Source organism: Gopherus evgoodei, chromosome 2 (genome assembly GCF_007399415.2).
Source record: "Gopherus evgoodei ecotype Sinaloan lineage chromosome 2, rGopEvg1_v1.p, whole genome shotgun sequence".
In the NCBI taxonomy this organism is placed as follows: Eukaryota; Metazoa; Chordata; order Testudines; family Testudinidae; genus Gopherus; species Gopherus evgoodei.
The window spans coordinates 42,643,602-42,660,138 of NC_044323.1; the positions used below are offsets into that span (position 1 = coordinate 42,643,602).

Below are 16,537 nucleotides of genomic sequence, written 5' to 3' on the forward strand. Positions count from 1 at the left end.
AATTGTTTACTTTTTTATGAAAAGGAGTGGGCAGTTGCTCTGTGATCCTCTATCTTCCTTCCCTCACTTTACTTCTGTCCCTGGCTATTGAAGACCCTTCAGCATAACAGCCACGTCTCCAGCCAACAAGTGCTGGGCTTGACACTCTTCAAAGACCATCACTGGTGCTCCATGCATTAGTCAGAGGAGGTCACTCAAGAGTTTCTTCTCTATAAGGACTGAGCAATTGCTTCTGCTGTGCTCCCGGTCCCTGCTGCCCCTCGGAGCTTAGAACAAGCTCAGAACCTCTCTAGATTGCCATGGTGATCAGTTTCTTCACACTGACTGGTGTACTTATATTTAGTTAGCAGTTAGGAACATGTTTGAAACCATGGCTAGAAAAAATAAAAGGTTGCCAGAGGTCTTCATTCATGTCTGATTTAGTGCATATCAGTTTATTTAAACGTGTGGAATTTTGTGTGTCAGTTTTATCCTGACACCTGAAATACCAATAGAAGAGTCTCCACAAACAGAGCTGCACCTACCAGTTTAACGAAATGTGTTTAAAATCACACATCTAATTAAACTGATGCAACTTTGTGTGTTGAACATGACAATGTGTAGGAAATAAGATTCAACTTAGGCTATGTCTACACTAGAGAGCTTACAGCAGCACAGCTGTATCAATGCAGTAACATCTCTTGTGTAGCTGCTCTATGCTGATGGGAGAGAGCTCTCCTGTTGACATAATTAAATCACCCCCAACGAGCGGCAGAAGCTACATCAGTGGGAGAAACTCTCCTGACGACATAGCGCTGTCCACACCAGCACTTCTATCTGTGTAACTTATGTTGCTTAAGGGTGTAGTTTTTTCACACCGTGAGCAACATAAGTTTTGCCAATAGAAGTGGTAGTGTAGACATAGCCTCAGGCTGTTAGCTCTTTGGGGCAGGGACTCTCTATGTGTTATGCGTTTGTACAGCATCTAGTACAATGGGGTCCTGGTGCATGAGTAAGTCTTCTAGGTACTACTGCAAAACCAATACTATTACCACTACTACTAATAAATGTTGTGGGAAATGTCTTCAGCAGCAGGTCAGTCACAGATCAGCACTTGCTGTGCCTGCTATGTTTTGGACAAAGATATTCACCCTGCTCTTATCCCCTAGCTTGCTGTTCAGGTACAAATGAAGGGTGCTTTCGCATTGACTGTCTCAGCTAGTTCAGCATTGGTCACTCTTGGTACTGGCAGAAGCTAAATGATTTCTGCCAGAGCTTCAGCTTTCTTTGGAGATGAAGAAAAACAATATAAATTATAACGGGCAAACCATGAGTTGAGAGTTTAAGTTTGGCTTAGATTCTTACTCAGAAAGTTCAGATGCTTTTATAAAGCTTATCCAAAGATCGGGTTGAGTCTGAATGATTGGGCTGGAAGTCTCATGAGAGCAGCCATGTCATAAGCTATCTAGTACTTCTTGCTGTTTGGGACAGACCAAAGGGAAATAGGTTGTGTTGTATTTCAGGCACTTAAGCTACTGGTCCCTGATAGAACCAGGAAATATTTAGGCACATTAAAAGGAAAAATAATGGAGGAAAGGATGAAAAATTAGCTGCAATTTTTTAAAAACTAGATTTGAGTTGTAGGCTAAGGTTTTGGTTTTATTATGATCTGAACAGGTTCTTCCATCATTTAAGATAAGTAGAGAATCCAGGGTTCCTGGCAAGTATTTGGTTTTATAATCTAGTGCTGTTATAACTCAAGATTTTTCCCCAAACACTTTAGAGCTTCAAACTGGCCATAATCAAAAAATGTTTCCTTGAAAACTGGTCTTTACTTGTAAACAAGGTCTGGAATGAAGAAATCCTTGGAGAGACAATTAGAGCCAATATCCTTGGAATAAAGTAGAGGATAATTTTTGATTTATTTGATCTACGACCTGATTTCTAACATCAAATTTACATCAGGCTTTTAAAAATGTGCATAATCTTATTCGAAGAAAATTGTTTCTGTTTTTAGAAGTGACAGCTGCTGACAGATACTGCTATGAGAAACTGAATATTGAAGGGACTGAGAAAGGTAACTGTGGAAGGGGCAAGGACACTTGGATACAGTGCAACAAACAGTAAGTTCATCTACTCTGGAACGCAGTTTGTGTGAGATCCTTGCCCCAGTCCAATCCTTCACCTGTCATAAACAGGCTGTAAAAGCCCTGGATCTGGCTGGGGGAGAATTCCGCTGGCACAGAAACTGAAAAAGACAGCTGTCTTCTAAGGACCACCTACAACTCAAGCCCCAGTTTAGGGTGTCAGGAATGGAGCCAGGGGTTGGAGGAGAGTCCCCATAGTCTGCATCAGCTTCATGGATTCTCATCTGCAACAGACTGTGGAGCAGTCCAATAGAAGGCAGAGAGGGATGCTGTATCAGAACAGCCCTCAGATCAGCCAAATTTGTGCTGGGGCCACTTTGGCCACCACAGCAACCCAGAATCCAGGAGGTGTTAAGGTGGCTTAAAGCCTTCTCATTGCTCCAAGGCTCTAAAAGGCAAGCACATAATATTATTCCTTCACTTTGCTCTAAGAGTATGTCTGCACTGCAGCTGGGAGTAGTGATTCCCATTGTGGGTAGACACATTCACGCTAGCTCAGCTTGAGCTAGTGCACTAAAACTTGCAATGTGGACATAGCAGCACCAGTGGTAGCTTGGGCTAGCTACCTGAGTCCAAGCCTGCCCAACCACCTGGGTCTGAGTTGGGGTAGTTAGCCCAAGCCGCTGCGTGTGCTGCAATGTCCAGGCCGCTATTTTTATTGTGCTAGCTTCAACCGAGCTAGCATGAATCTGTGTACCACACTGGAAATCACACCTCCCAGCTGCAGTGTAGTCAGACCCTAAATGCAAGGCTGGGCCTGATTCTCCATGGCCTGCCACTTTGAGAAGTCATTTACATCTGTGAAAACCTGGTGTAAAATACCACCATTCTGATTTTGTAACTTAGGCATCCACTTTGCCCAGGTACAAATGATTTCTCAAAGTGCAAGGCAATGGAGAATCAGGCCCATTGTATGGAATATAAATGTTTTTAAATGAAAACCCAAATCATGGGCCCCAAAGAGACAGTAAATAGAAGAGATGATCTCAAAACAGAAATTTGGATCCAAATACCACCAGAACTTTGGGAGAGCTTGGATCTGAGTCCACATTCTTCTCTTCTACAAATAAAATCCTCAAGTAGAGAAAATGCTGATTGGAAGATTTGTGTACGGCATCATAACATTTTTTACCAGCTCTCACAAATATTTGAAGTAAATATGCTACATCTTATTTGTGAAGAAATACATAGATTCTGGAATCTCTGGCAGAAATCAGTGTTGCTATGGAGAGTCTAGGCCTTAAACTTGTGTACACTGGGTGCTAACACATTTTGAAACAACAATTAAAATCCTTTTATAAAAAGCCTCTTTTCCTAGTGTAGCCTTAGGTGAGGTTCAAGAGGTGGCATGGCAGTTCATGAGGTAATCCTCCACTGCCTTGCACTTTAGGTAATTGTTTAAATCCATGCAAATTAGGTGTAAATGACAGCTCAGATGCAAGACAGTGAAAAATCAGACATGTACCGGTATAACTATTTCAGGTAGGAGGTGATTTTTTTTAAACCGAAATAGTTGTACTGGTACAACCCTTAAGGTAGACACAATTACACTGGTATAAAGGTGTATTATACTGGTCTAGGTTATTCCCCTTCCTGTATGGGAATAGCTGTATCAGTATAAGCACTTTTATACCAATATAATGGCATTCACATTAGGGGGATTGTACTGGTATAGGCAGCAAAGAATCCTGTGGCACCTTATAGACTAACAGACGTTTTGGAGCATGAGCTTTCGTGGGTGAATACCCACTTCCTCAGATGCATGGTGTACTGGTATAGTTAAAGTGATAAAACTTTCATGTGTAGACAAGACCTCAGGCTCAAAGAGTCTGGCCGCTGAGGTACTTCATAGAATCACAGAATATCAGGGTTGGAATGGACCTCAGGAAGTCATCTAGTCCAACCCCCTGCTCAAAGCAGGACCAATACCCAGACAGATTTTTACCCCAGTTCCCTAAATGGCCCCCTCAAGGATTGAACTCACAACCCTGCCAATGCTCAGATCACTACTTGAAGCAATAGCAAAGAAAGATAACAGGAAAATATGTAAGGCAGGTAAGCTGAGAAAATTTTCTCGAGGATGGGAACATAGAGAATTATGGTCCCTTTGTCTGTGATATTGGACTTGAGCACTTATGTAAGTGAGGGAGAAATAAGTGGTGGTCTGCCATTCTGATGCGCGTTATACCAGTTACCAGCACATGTGAAAAAACAAAAGACCTGTCAATGACACTAATTTTTTTATATAACTGTAAACTATTTTTATTGGATTATTTTTCTGAGTGATTGTCTATTTAACCTCTGAATACAGGGATGTGCTTTGTGGATATCTTCTGTGTTCCAATATCTCTAATGTCCCAAGACTTGGAGAACTTGATGGTGAAATCACATCTTCAGTCATACAGCTGGGGAAATCCTACAACTGCAGGTAATTCTTAAAACTCTATAAAATGGAATAGAGATAATATTGCCCTCCAAATTCCTCCGCTATGGAAATGTCAGCAAACTCCTGGCTAAGTGAGAAGCAACTGCTGCCATTAAAAACAAAACAAAAGCCAATGTTAATTGAACTTCAGTCTGACCCCTACCAGTGCTCCTTCCAGATTTGGAATGAGGTACATTATAATGCTATTTTGGGGAAGCTTGCCCTGCTGCTTCCTGCATTTATTCTATGGCTAAATGCCATAGAATATCATCCTCCAGGAGTTATGTATGTTTAATCTGAGTATTTTAAAGTGTTGTGCGGAGAGCATGTCTACAGCAGAAATATAGCATCTTAGTTTGTTTTTTATTAGGGTAGCTGACAAAAAACCTCCTATCCTCCCAATATGTTTTATGGATCCTGCCTGGTTTCTGCATATTAAAACGACCCAAACAAAAATGAATGTGCCACATAAGAATCCAGTGTATTAAACAGTCTTCTGTCTGAAGCAGTGTGCAAATATTTTGTGGCTCTTCGTTTGTTTTGCAGTGGTGGCCATGTTAAGCTAGATGAAGAGACAGACCTGGGCTATGTTGAGGATGGAACGCCATGTGGCCCAGAGATGATATGTTTTGAGCGCAGATGTCTCCCCACTGATTCCTTTAACTTCAGCATCTGCCCAGGCACTACAGATGACAAAATTTGTTCAGGACATGGAGTATGTTTTCATGTTTTTTTAGCCTTGACTTCTACGTTTCTGCTGCCTTTATTGAATGCTTTCAAGTTTATGCATTTATGTTACTAGGTAGATCATTTTTATTAAAGTAAACTGAATTGTTGGCAGTACAAGTTAATTTTCTAGATACTCTTTTAAAGATTGTATGTCAAATATAAAGGTAGTGAATATATCAGAATCAGGGCAGTCTGAGCTATGTATTACAGTAAGTGTATATACTGTTATTATAAAAGTTACATAAATTACTTCGTTTTCATCACTTCCTCCAACTTGCTTCATCTTTCCTCATGTGAATTTAAAGGACTTAATACCATGCTCTTGGAAACTTTAAAATATATAGGTCCAGATTTGATTGTCTGTCATATTCTGGACTCTTTGTATTGTACGAGTAGCACAAATAAGCAGTGGATTTTATCAGATGAGAATTCCCCCAGTATGGGGAGTTCTTGGCCAGTTCACAGCTACTGCATTTGGTTCCTGTGCTTGGCCAGAGATTGGGGTTGCTGGAGTGCCCTGAGTTCTGGCTATTCCAAGATGGCATAGAGTCCCTTGATCCCTGTCATAGTTTAAAGCGATCCCCAGACTGCTCAAACCTGCCCTGCCCTAAGAGAACCATAACATACTCCTCGATAGCTCCTATTTCTACAGTGCTGAAACTCAGTTTTTGGTGTGAAATTATCAATTTAATCTATTTTAAAAGAAAAATGAAACCTGAGGGACACAGTCTCCCAAAGTGAAACAACAAAAATATTGTACAAAATTTTGCAGGCAATTTTTTACCAGTTCCACACAACTCTGCCTAATTCGTATTCTAAATGGTGAAAAAAACCCTTCATTTTGTGATTTTATTCTGGGTTACGTTTTGAACTGCAGGTTTGCAGCAATGAAATCAAGTGTGTGTGTGATCGATTTTGGGTAGGAGATGACTGCAACACCGCTTACAAAGATGCTTCAATTTTTGATGAAGAAATGGCAGGCAAAGGTGTGTAATGCATATATTTAAATAGACGACAAATTGTGGAGGCTAGTCTTTGGTTTGGGGGAAGGTCCAACAAGCAAAGCTAGATCAGCTACTCCCTCACTTAGCATATAGCAGTATCCTAGATAGCCTTACCTCTTTCTTTAAAAAAACAAAACAAAATAAATGGTCTAAAAATGCGTCAACCCTACAACTGGATCTGTGCAGCTTGACTCCTATAGAATTCATAAGAGTGCCATGTGGGTAGTAGAAGTGAATCCAGATGCATCTTGCTTGCCTCACTCGTGAAATAAATGAAACTATTAAAATGAATGGAACTATTCCTGGTTAAGATTAGCAGAATTTTACCAGTAACCCCTTCTCCCCCAAATTACCAGATAAAAGGGTCAGCACTGCTTATATTTTTAATTGTCTTATTCTCCAGGGCCAAATGTTCAAAACATGGCCTCTTTGTGCATACATGTACATCATATGTACATATAATATCTGTGCATAATATGTGCACACACGACAGAATGTATATTTTCAGATTTAATAAGTGATTTATGTGAACACATTTTTTTATTTAATCTCTGAACTTGTCTACATAAAAAAGTTATATTAGTAAAAGTTGAAACATGAATTTAAACCTTTATAGCTACACCACTATAACTGCCCAGGTGGCTACTTTTATTCTGAAAGAAGAATAACTTTTTCAGTGTAGTTTAGACCCCTTCCTAAGCAACATAAGCTACACTGAAAAAGGCATTCTTACTTGAGAATGAGAGTGTCCCAAGGGAAATTAGAGTAGTATGACTACTAAGCGATGTAATTATACTGGTTTAAATGGTAAAACTTTCCCATATAGACAAGCCCTTAGTCAAGAGTAACAGTCAGATAGATAGATGTTTTGTCTACAAATATTCCTTTGTATGGTAAAAGTCTGTTTTTATTGTGTATTTATATTTTAAGTGTTATATAAAGAATGAAAATAATATATGGCATCATATAATAAGTATAATTAAATCTCACGTAGGATTCCCTTCAGCTTTTAAAGTAGAATTATCATTTGCCTCTATCAAAAGACACTCTCCCGTCACACCTCACTTTTTATTTGTCCTTTGAGAGATTATTTAATGTAGATTTCATTGTACATACTTACAGCATGATAGGTGATTTAAAAAAAATGCTGTTCATGTACTACTCATAAATAGCTGAAGAAATATGCATATGGGGCAACTTTTATATTATATGGCACTTGGAGGTTTGTATTTGGACATCCACTTTTGGAAAAGGAAGCATTGAGCTAGATGATTATAATGAAAAATAGAAAGTCTTAATCTCTGAGCTGAGAACAAGAAATCTTCTATACCAAATAAAGGGAGCCTCAAAGTATTGTATAAATGTTATACAGAGAATCAACGTCTGGATTTTTCATTTAAATTGAACATTTTAAAATGAGTTTCTAAGTCTTTTTGTCCTCTTCTCCTGCTCCTCCAATACAGGTATAAAGACATTTTATCTTGTTATGGATCCTATTTCATTATACGAGACACCCCCTATTTAAATTTAGAAGGCTAAGAATGTTCAGCCCATTGAATGATCTAATTTGACTGAACATCCGTGTTTTAATCATAGATTTAATGTTCATATACTTACACACAGACTCATGCATATGGTTCCATAGACATTGCAGGTGTTTCTAGTGGCTTTATATTTTTTTTAATTTAATATTTTTGAATAATTAATTTACTTCCGGAAGTTATAACATGATTTGGAAATCAATTAATTCAATTCATTTTCTATTATGTGGTCAAACTACAATAGCTCCTAATTTTAAAAATCTTTTGTTAAACATATTAATGTTATTTACAGAACTCTAGAACTGTTTTAAATTATTCAGCACGGATCTAGTTTCTCAAACAAATTTCTAGAATACTGCTTTAACTGCTTTGTATATTTTTACTTTTAAATTCCTGTATATTATGTTTTTTGTCTTTTACTTTTCCCCAGGTGTTGTTAGTACAAATATAATAATAGGGGCTATTGCTGGCACCATTTTAGTGTTGGCTCTCGTTTTAGCAATAACTGGATGGGGTTACAAGTAAGTATAATGTGCAATTTTTAATAAATTTGAAAATACGTATATATGTTCAGTGAATAGCTGTTTACAATATGAAGTAATAAAGCAAGAATATTGAAAATTATACAAATTTAGGGTGGTTGATCAAATAGAAACTGTATTATCTCTATTAATGGTCAAGGGTATTTAGAAAGAAAGCCCCTGTGTAAGCAAAGCACTTAAGGACTTGCTTAAGTTTAAGTATGTGCTTAATTCCCATTAACTTAATACCAAATGAATGTAAACTTGTGCTTAAGTGGTTTGTTGACTGGGGATGGGACTGAAGCATACGATTAAGGTTCAGGTTCTCATCTGACATCCAGTTTATATTTTCTGAGGATCTGGCCCTAAGTGTTTTGTTGAATCAGGGCCAAAATGGCCACGTCCATTTCTTTCAGTATTAATATTCTTTTTTTCAGTTTTGTTTCTGTGCGGAAGTTCTATAAACAAAACATTTTAGTGTTTTTGTAGATATTAAATTAAGATTTAATGCATGTGCTTTTAGAAAAAAGTCAGCAGCATTTGGATTTAAATGGAATGGCTTCAACCCCCTTTATGTGGAATATTGACAAAGCAAACTAAGCTTGACTGTTCGAATACCATCATTTGGATAATACCGAAGTGATTCATAATATTGGGACAGTGCTGTTCTTAGTTATACTGTGTAGTCCCACTGTTTGACAAAAGCTGGGAATGAGCGACAGGGGATGGATCACTTTGGTATTATCCTGTTCTGTTCTTTCCCTGTGAAGCACCAGGCATTGGTCACTGTGGGAAGACAGGATACTGGGCTAGATGGACCTTTGGTCTGACCCAGTAGGGCCGTTCTTATGTTCTTATGATGCCAATATGATTAATGCATGACTTAAGTATTTGGAATGCCCTATATCTAAATGCAAGAACCTGCCAGAAGGTTATGCCCTTTCTTGGATGAGAACCTGGCTACAATGAACAGGCTCCAGCTGTTTTTATAATTTTGGATCCCTGTGCCATTCAAAGTTGGTGTAAATTAGAGGAGTTGAGAGCTAATCTTGTAGAGTGCAAGGAGAAAGGCATGCACAGAATACTAGGAGGATTAGGTTAATAAAAGGACAGTTTAAGACACCTTTGCATATCACCCAATGATTTTGGCAGTACGTGAAGATCTGAACCCCTCTTTGAAATACAGCTTCAAAACTTAATGCATGTTTTTGGGTATGATTAGGCAGTATTTAGTGAATTTTCCTGGTAATACAGAAATACGTATTGAAAAACATAACCAAGGTTTCCAAATGTTTCCAAACTTAATAAGCATGTTCCAGATACTGATAAAACATTGCAGTGTATATCCTAGAGACACTAACCGTCCAATATGAATATAATCCTACAGGTTTCTTTTGAACTAATACATCTGTTCTCTTTTCCAAAAATGATTTATTTAGGAATCGTCAAGAATCAAAATTTCACTTTGGCCTACATTGCTTTTATATTTACTTGTTGTTTATGCTGTTGAATACAGCCACATTCTCCCTAATATATGCACATTGGTAATTCATTCTTATCTCTTTCTCTTCTTTTCTATGGAAAGAAACTATCGGCGACAGAGGTATGTGATAAAAGTAAAGTGAATACATCCCCTAGGAAGGCTGTAAATGATGATTATTTCTGTATTTTTCCATTTTTGTGATGATATAAATTGCGTAGAGAGAACCTATGGATAATGAATTGTCATATTTCGATGTTTCCTTAAATCAATGGTTTTCAATCTGTGGTTAGTAGGTCCTGGAGTCAAAAGACTGCCTAAGATTTCCAAAGAGGTCTGCCCCTCCATTTGGAAATTGTAAGGGTCTTCAAATGAAAAACGATTGGAAACCACTGCCTTAAATTATCTATATGATTTTATAAAGGATTACTTACCTGAAATATCTGAAAATGTTGTGAACTCTTCAAACACAATGGCTAAAATCCTATCCCCATTGAGGTCTGTGGCATAACACCCATTGACTTAATTGGGGCCAGTATTTCATTCAATAATAGGAAAATATAGCAAAAAATAATTAAAGATAAAAGCAGAGCAAAAACCAAATATGCTTTTAGAGATTAAAATGTTCTTGAGGTCCAAGAGGAGTTAGCAATAATATGAACCTGATGCACATTAAATTCTCTGAACCAAATTCATTCCTGGAGTTACACCTTTAAATTAAATACATTTTAGTTACATTAAATTCATAGATAAATTAGAAGGAAATAATTTCAATGATAAAGATAGATGTTAAAGTCCATGTTGCTGTCACAACTCAATTAGTCTCATATATATCCTGCAAGTTAATGTTTGATTGATGTTTTATATACAAGCAGGAACTCAGGATAACGTACTTCAGAGCAGGGTCCATAAAATTGGATTTAGATAAAAACGGGTTAATATCTACAAGAGTATACCAAGATGAGAATACAGTTCCAGGACTAGTTCACACTGGTATAAATATAAAATATAATACTCTATTGAAGTATTCAATATAAAACTCAGTTGAAGTCACTGGAGTTACACCAGTGTAAAAGCCGTGTGAGATCAGAATCAGCAGTGTGGATATATGAGCCAGTTTGGAAAAATGTCAGTCTGAATCCTGTGCTTCACTGTCTAAAAGAAATGCTGATCTGTTCAAAAATTCACGTTGATTCAGATAAGCAATGTAAACTACTTGAATCACTCTTCCCACTAACCAAGGTCCAGCTATTGATTCCAGGAAGAACCTACTCTTTCCCCCAAACTATGCTTCCTTCCACCTACCCTGCTGTTCTAACCATCTCTAACTGCAAGGGCCTGATCCTGCACTCATTCAAGTCAAAGGCCAAACTCAAATTGGCTTCAGTGGTGCAGGATCAGACCCTAAGAGAGATTACTCTTCTGCCTTCCCCCCACCATCCAATCCCCTCCTGTCTAATGCAGTTATCACACTGTCTTGGTCCGAGGTACTGCTATATCTGCTGCTGCCACCTGCTGAGCTTGCACTCCATGCCCTTTGCCTTTGTAGTACTCTCTCTGTCACTTAGAGTGCTTGGCATGTAGCAGAAAGGCCCTGCCAAGTGCAAATTTGTTTAGGCTATGTCTACACTACAGTGTATGTTGGCGTAACTTATGTTGTTCAGGGGCATGAAAAAACCCACTCTTCTGAGCGACATAAGTTACACCAACATATGCACAAGTGTGCACAGCACAATGTCAGTGGGAGAGCTTCTCCTACTGACATAGCTTATGCCACTTGCCGAGCTGGTTTTATTATGCCGATGGGAGAGCTCTCTCCTTTTGCCATAGAACGTCTTCACTTTAGACATGCTGCAGCAGCGCAACTGTATCAGTACAGCAGAGGGACAATGGAAGACTGGTTTGTGGGAGTCTCTTATCATAAGAACATAAGGAAGACCATACTGGGTCAGACCAGTGGTCCATCTAGCCCAGTATCCTGTCTCTGACAGTGGCCAGTGCCAGATGTTTCTAGCAGATGGAGGTTTAGGAACATGTGGAACATAGCGTTGCATCCCTGACCATCTTGGCTAAGAGCCATTAATGGACCTATTCTCCATGAATTTAGCTAATTCTTTTTTGAACCTAGTTATACTTTTGGCCTTCACAACATCCCCAGCGTGAGTTCCACCGGTTGATTGTGGATTGCATGAAGTACTTCCTTATTTTCGTTTTAAACCTGTCGCCTCTTAATTTCATCAGGTGAACCCTAGTTCTTCCATTATGTGAAGGGCTAAATAATACTTACTTTCTCCACATCATTCATGAGTTTAGGGATCTCTATCATATTCCCCCCTTACTGGTCTTTTTTCTAAAGTGAACAGTCCCAGTCTTCTTAATCTCTCCTCATATGGGAGCTGTTTGATACCCTTAATCATTTGCCCGTCTCTGCATCTCTTCCATTCTAATATATCTATTTTGAAACGCAGTATACTAGGTGAGGGCATATCAGTGATTTGTACATTTTCATTACAATATTTTTTGTTTTATTATTTTCCCTTTTTCTAATGGTTCCTAATATTCTGTTAGCTTTTATGATTGCTGCTACACATTGAGTGGATGTTTTCAAAGAACTGTCCACAATGACTCCAAGATTTTTCTTGAGTGGTAACAGCTAATTTAGACTCCATCATTTTGTATGTATGGTTGGGATTATGTTCCCAGTGTGCATTACTTTGCATTTATCGACACTGAATTTTATCTGCCATTTTGGTGCCTAAACAGTTTTGTGAGATCCCACTGTAACTCTTCGCAGTCTCCTTTGGACTTAACTATCTTGAGTAATTTTGTATTGTCTGCAAATTTTGCTACCTCACTGTTCACCCCCTTTCACAGATCATTTATGAATCTGTTGAACAGCACAGGTCCCAAGACACTCCTTGAGGGACCATGCTATTTACCTCTCTCTATTAGGAAACCTGATCATTTATTCCTACCCCTGTTTCTAATCTTTTAACCAGTTACTGATTCATGCGAGGAACTTTCCTCTCATCCCATGACTCCTTACTTTGCTTCAGAGCCTTTGGTGAAGGACCCTGTCAATGGCTTTCTGGAAGTCCAAGTTTGCTATATTAACCCTTGTCCACCTGCTTGTTGACTCCCTCAGAGAATTCTAACATATTGATGAATCATGATTTCCCTGTACAAAAGCCATGATGACTCTTTCCCTATATATCTGTTATGTGAGAATGAGTTGGTCTTAAAATAATTTGATTGGAGATACAACTACATTGGCAGAGGATAGGGCAACTTAAATCTTGAAAATATCCAATGAAACCCAGCCTATACCAGTGCAAAATTAGCATGAGAGGATTGAGAGAATCTAAAATATCAATTTTAATATATTCTTGGTGATCTTTTAGGTTCCATCATCCAAGAAGTTTAGTAAATGAGATGGAAAGCTATGAATGTGGACTCATTCTGTGTGCAGTTTCTATGCTAAGGTTCAGGATGGAAACTAGTATAGGCAAAGACTTTGGAAATGATGAAGCAGGCAGTGGTGCCTAGCAACCAAACCTCATCAATGTAGGAAGAGGAAATCCTATAGTCGGATATCTGAAGAAATAGTTATGAAAATATATAAGCAAGGATTAAGTAGATGAAAAAAGTACAAGAGAGTCGACTGGAAAGCCCTCATTGGAATTAATGTTAGCTCTTAATCCAAAATGAAAACAAATCATCAGTGTGCATGCCAGTGTTACATAAGGATTAATATTTGATGGAGCAAAGCAACTGAAACAAATAAAACGTAAAAAACTGAAAGGAGTAAAATGTCAATGGTTCTATCGACTGAGATAGCCTGAAATGCACAAAGATATGGAAAAAAGCATTAGTTTGATCAAAGAGTGACAATTTGTTAAATAGTAGACTGGAGAACCATTAAACTCTATTGAGATACCCACAAATCACAATAAGTTTGCGTCTGAAATATTCCTGAGGTGTGTGAAGATTGAGACTACAACTGAGACTCAATATGGAATGAAAGGAACCAAAAGGATTGTGAAGTACCATCTGCAAGCCTTTTGGCATATGATTATATATTTTAAACATATGAGGAGCTTTTGAAGTTTAAATCTGGAAGTGAAAGAAGTGAAGGAAATCTTAAGAGAGTCAAGTTCTGTAGGACGACACAGTTTGTATTTCTGAAAACTGAAGTGAAAGTGAGTCAGCCTTCTGGTTAATGAGCATTTTTATTAATGGTGACAAACAGAAACTAACACCTTGGAAAGTACAATGTTGAACTGGACATCTTCTGCTAATGATTAAAGCAACAGACAAGTTATACATTTGAATTAGGGAGACATTTTTGACCTGCTAGAATTATCTCCAAAGAACAGTGATAACCGATGGCTATACATTCACTATCAGAGGAAAAGTGGGATAGGTTGTTCATAAATTGGAAGTTTTCCCTCAAACCATGGCTAAAGGGATGAGTGGGATGTGAATTATATATTTTGATAAATTGGTGTGCTTCAGAAACATGGAACATTTTAATCTCTTTGCAAATAATTTGCTTCTAATTGCAAACATTGAAAAGGTTGTTTAATCAGAACAGAAACAGGTCTTGGATGAATGAGGGAGGGACCACAGAACAGAAGGCATGATCTAAAAGGGTGAAAAGATTATAATAAACCTTATAATACATCTGGCCTAGCAGCTTGTCTTTGGCTTTCCTTTGTCTCTTCTGCTTCAAGCAATCTTCTGAGTAATGCCTATGCAGAGACTGATTGTTGACAAAATGAAGAAGAATTTAAAGTTAAAATTTAAGCCTAAAGGGAATATTTTTGGAATTATTTACATTTTAAATGAGGTGCTTAGATGCATATTTCAAGATAGTGACTTGACTATACTGTAGCCAAGTAACACTGTACTTAAAAAATCTCAACCTGCATATAGTAGTGCAGAAAAAAATAAGTTCTATAGCTGTAATCCAATATTACCCTTATGTAAACTTCTGACAGTGAACTGTAAAGATGCAGCAGCTCCACAGGATAACTTGAAACTAGGAGCTGTCATTCAAGCAAGTAGATGATGAAATCCTTAAAACCAGTACCTTTAGCAAAGTGGAAGTTAGTGCAAATTAAAGGAAGTCAGCACCATTTTGTCATTTGTCTTTCAGAAGGGGGAAAAATGTGCATTTTAAACGCACTTGGAAATCCAGTAATAAATCCAGCTAAAACTGAGTTGCCATAGTTAATTCTCTGTCTGACCAAATGACCTAATCCCTTTCACAAGCACTAAATTTGCTTTAAAAAATACAATTCTGGACTTGCAATGTATGCTTCTAGAGTGCTAGAGGGCTTTAAAGTGAACCTTGTTTGAGACGAAGGTCAAGATTTTCAAACTGAACAGTGATTTTGGGTGTCCTTATTGGAGGCACCTTAAGGAGGCCGGATTTTCAGAGACTGGGTATGCAGACTGATGGGCAGTTTCACCAGCTAGGGAATGGAAATAAAGCTCCAAGTTCTTTTAAGACTCTTTCTTCTGGGTTTGTTCATTCATTTGGTTCAAAATCAAAAAACAAATCAACTGAAAAAACCTGAGCAATAATTCCCCAGAAGCTTTCCCTGCGTTAACCAGCCAGGAAGGGAGAACACACAACATTTCCCTTAGCTCCCTTTTGACCTAACTTCTAGTTCCTTGTAGTCTCTGCCCTGATAGCCATATGACCAGTTGCTGACTGTCTTTTGCAGGCTGCAGCACCTGTACTTTGTCACATAGTCCTTATCACTTCCTGATACCCAGGCCTCTTGAAGATATCTGAAATTGATCATCCAAAACCTGAGACATCCAAAACTAACTAGTCACTTTTGAAAATCTCAGCCAGATTTTTTCAGTTAAAAGGCAGGTTTCTCTAAATTAAACCTCTGACATTGCATTTCTGAATTCTCAAAAATATGAAGGACTTCTCTTTCAAGTCTGAGGTGTTTATTAATATTCTTACAGTTTCCTCCTGTAGAGTGTTATCTCTTCCTCTTTCTCCTAAACTAATATTTGTGTGTGCATGTTTTGTTTTCTAACTTTAAAATGTTCATTATGCTTTAGACAAATACCACAGGGAGATTATGTAAAAAAGCCTGGAGAGGCCGACTCTTTTTATAGCGACATGCCTCCTGGAGTCAGCACAAATTCTGCATCTAGTTCTAAGAAGAGGTCTGCTTTTCTGTCGCATTTTCAGATTTCTACCTGTTCCATCACCCATTATTCCATTAGTCAGAACATTTCATTGTTTTGCAGCAGGTTTGAGTCCTTCTTCCTTCTTTGTGGAATGTTAAAAACGGCATCTTTTATTCTTTGATTACTGATTTTTTTCAGCACTACAAAAGTGCCCTAAAATGTTGGTTATTAAAAATCAAAGCAGAATAAGGATAATTTACATTGCTGTCCAAGATTTGTGTAATTTAATTTTCAGCATCTCTCTGCTTGGAAATTACTTTACAAGAAGACTATAGTATTCTTGGCAGGAAAAATAAAAAAAACCAATAATTAAAAAATCCCATGAATTTTATATCATGTTCAGATAATCAAAGAAAAGAGATACTGTCATGTTTCAATAAGAGTTATAAAAATAAACTAGTTAATATGAATGCTATTTTTGTATCCTTATTTGTAAATGTCATTAACTCCTTTTAGTTGTGGTCAACCTAAACATAGTGAAAAATATTTTTATTC

General features: G+C 37.8%; 1 protein-coding gene across 9 annotated transcripts in view; it reads left to right on the plus strand.

Annotated features, from left to right (window-relative positions):
- Positions 1 to 16,537, plus strand: part of ADAM22 (ADAM metallopeptidase domain 22) — a 219,169-nt gene that overhangs the window by 168,200 nt on the left and 34,432 nt on the right. For 4 of the 9 annotated variants that reach the window (XM_030550490.1, XM_030550492.1, XM_030550493.1 and 1 more), the window contains exons 21-27: positions 1,997 to 2,102; positions 4,438 to 4,554; positions 5,098 to 5,266; positions 6,158 to 6,266; positions 8,256 to 8,346; positions 9,932 to 9,949; positions 15,911 to 16,105. In XM_030550490.1, the coding sequence (XP_030406350.1) occupies positions 1,997 to 2,102; positions 4,438 to 4,554; positions 5,098 to 5,266; positions 6,158 to 6,266; positions 8,256 to 8,346; positions 9,932 to 9,949; positions 15,911 to 16,105 (805 nt within the window). The remainder of the gene's footprint in view (positions 1 to 1,996; positions 2,103 to 4,437; positions 4,555 to 5,097; positions 5,267 to 6,157; positions 6,267 to 8,255; positions 8,347 to 9,931; positions 9,950 to 15,910; positions 16,106 to 16,537) is intronic. The other 5 variants (XM_030550494.1, XM_030550497.1, XM_030550498.1 and 2 more) reach the window with 2 other exon arrangements.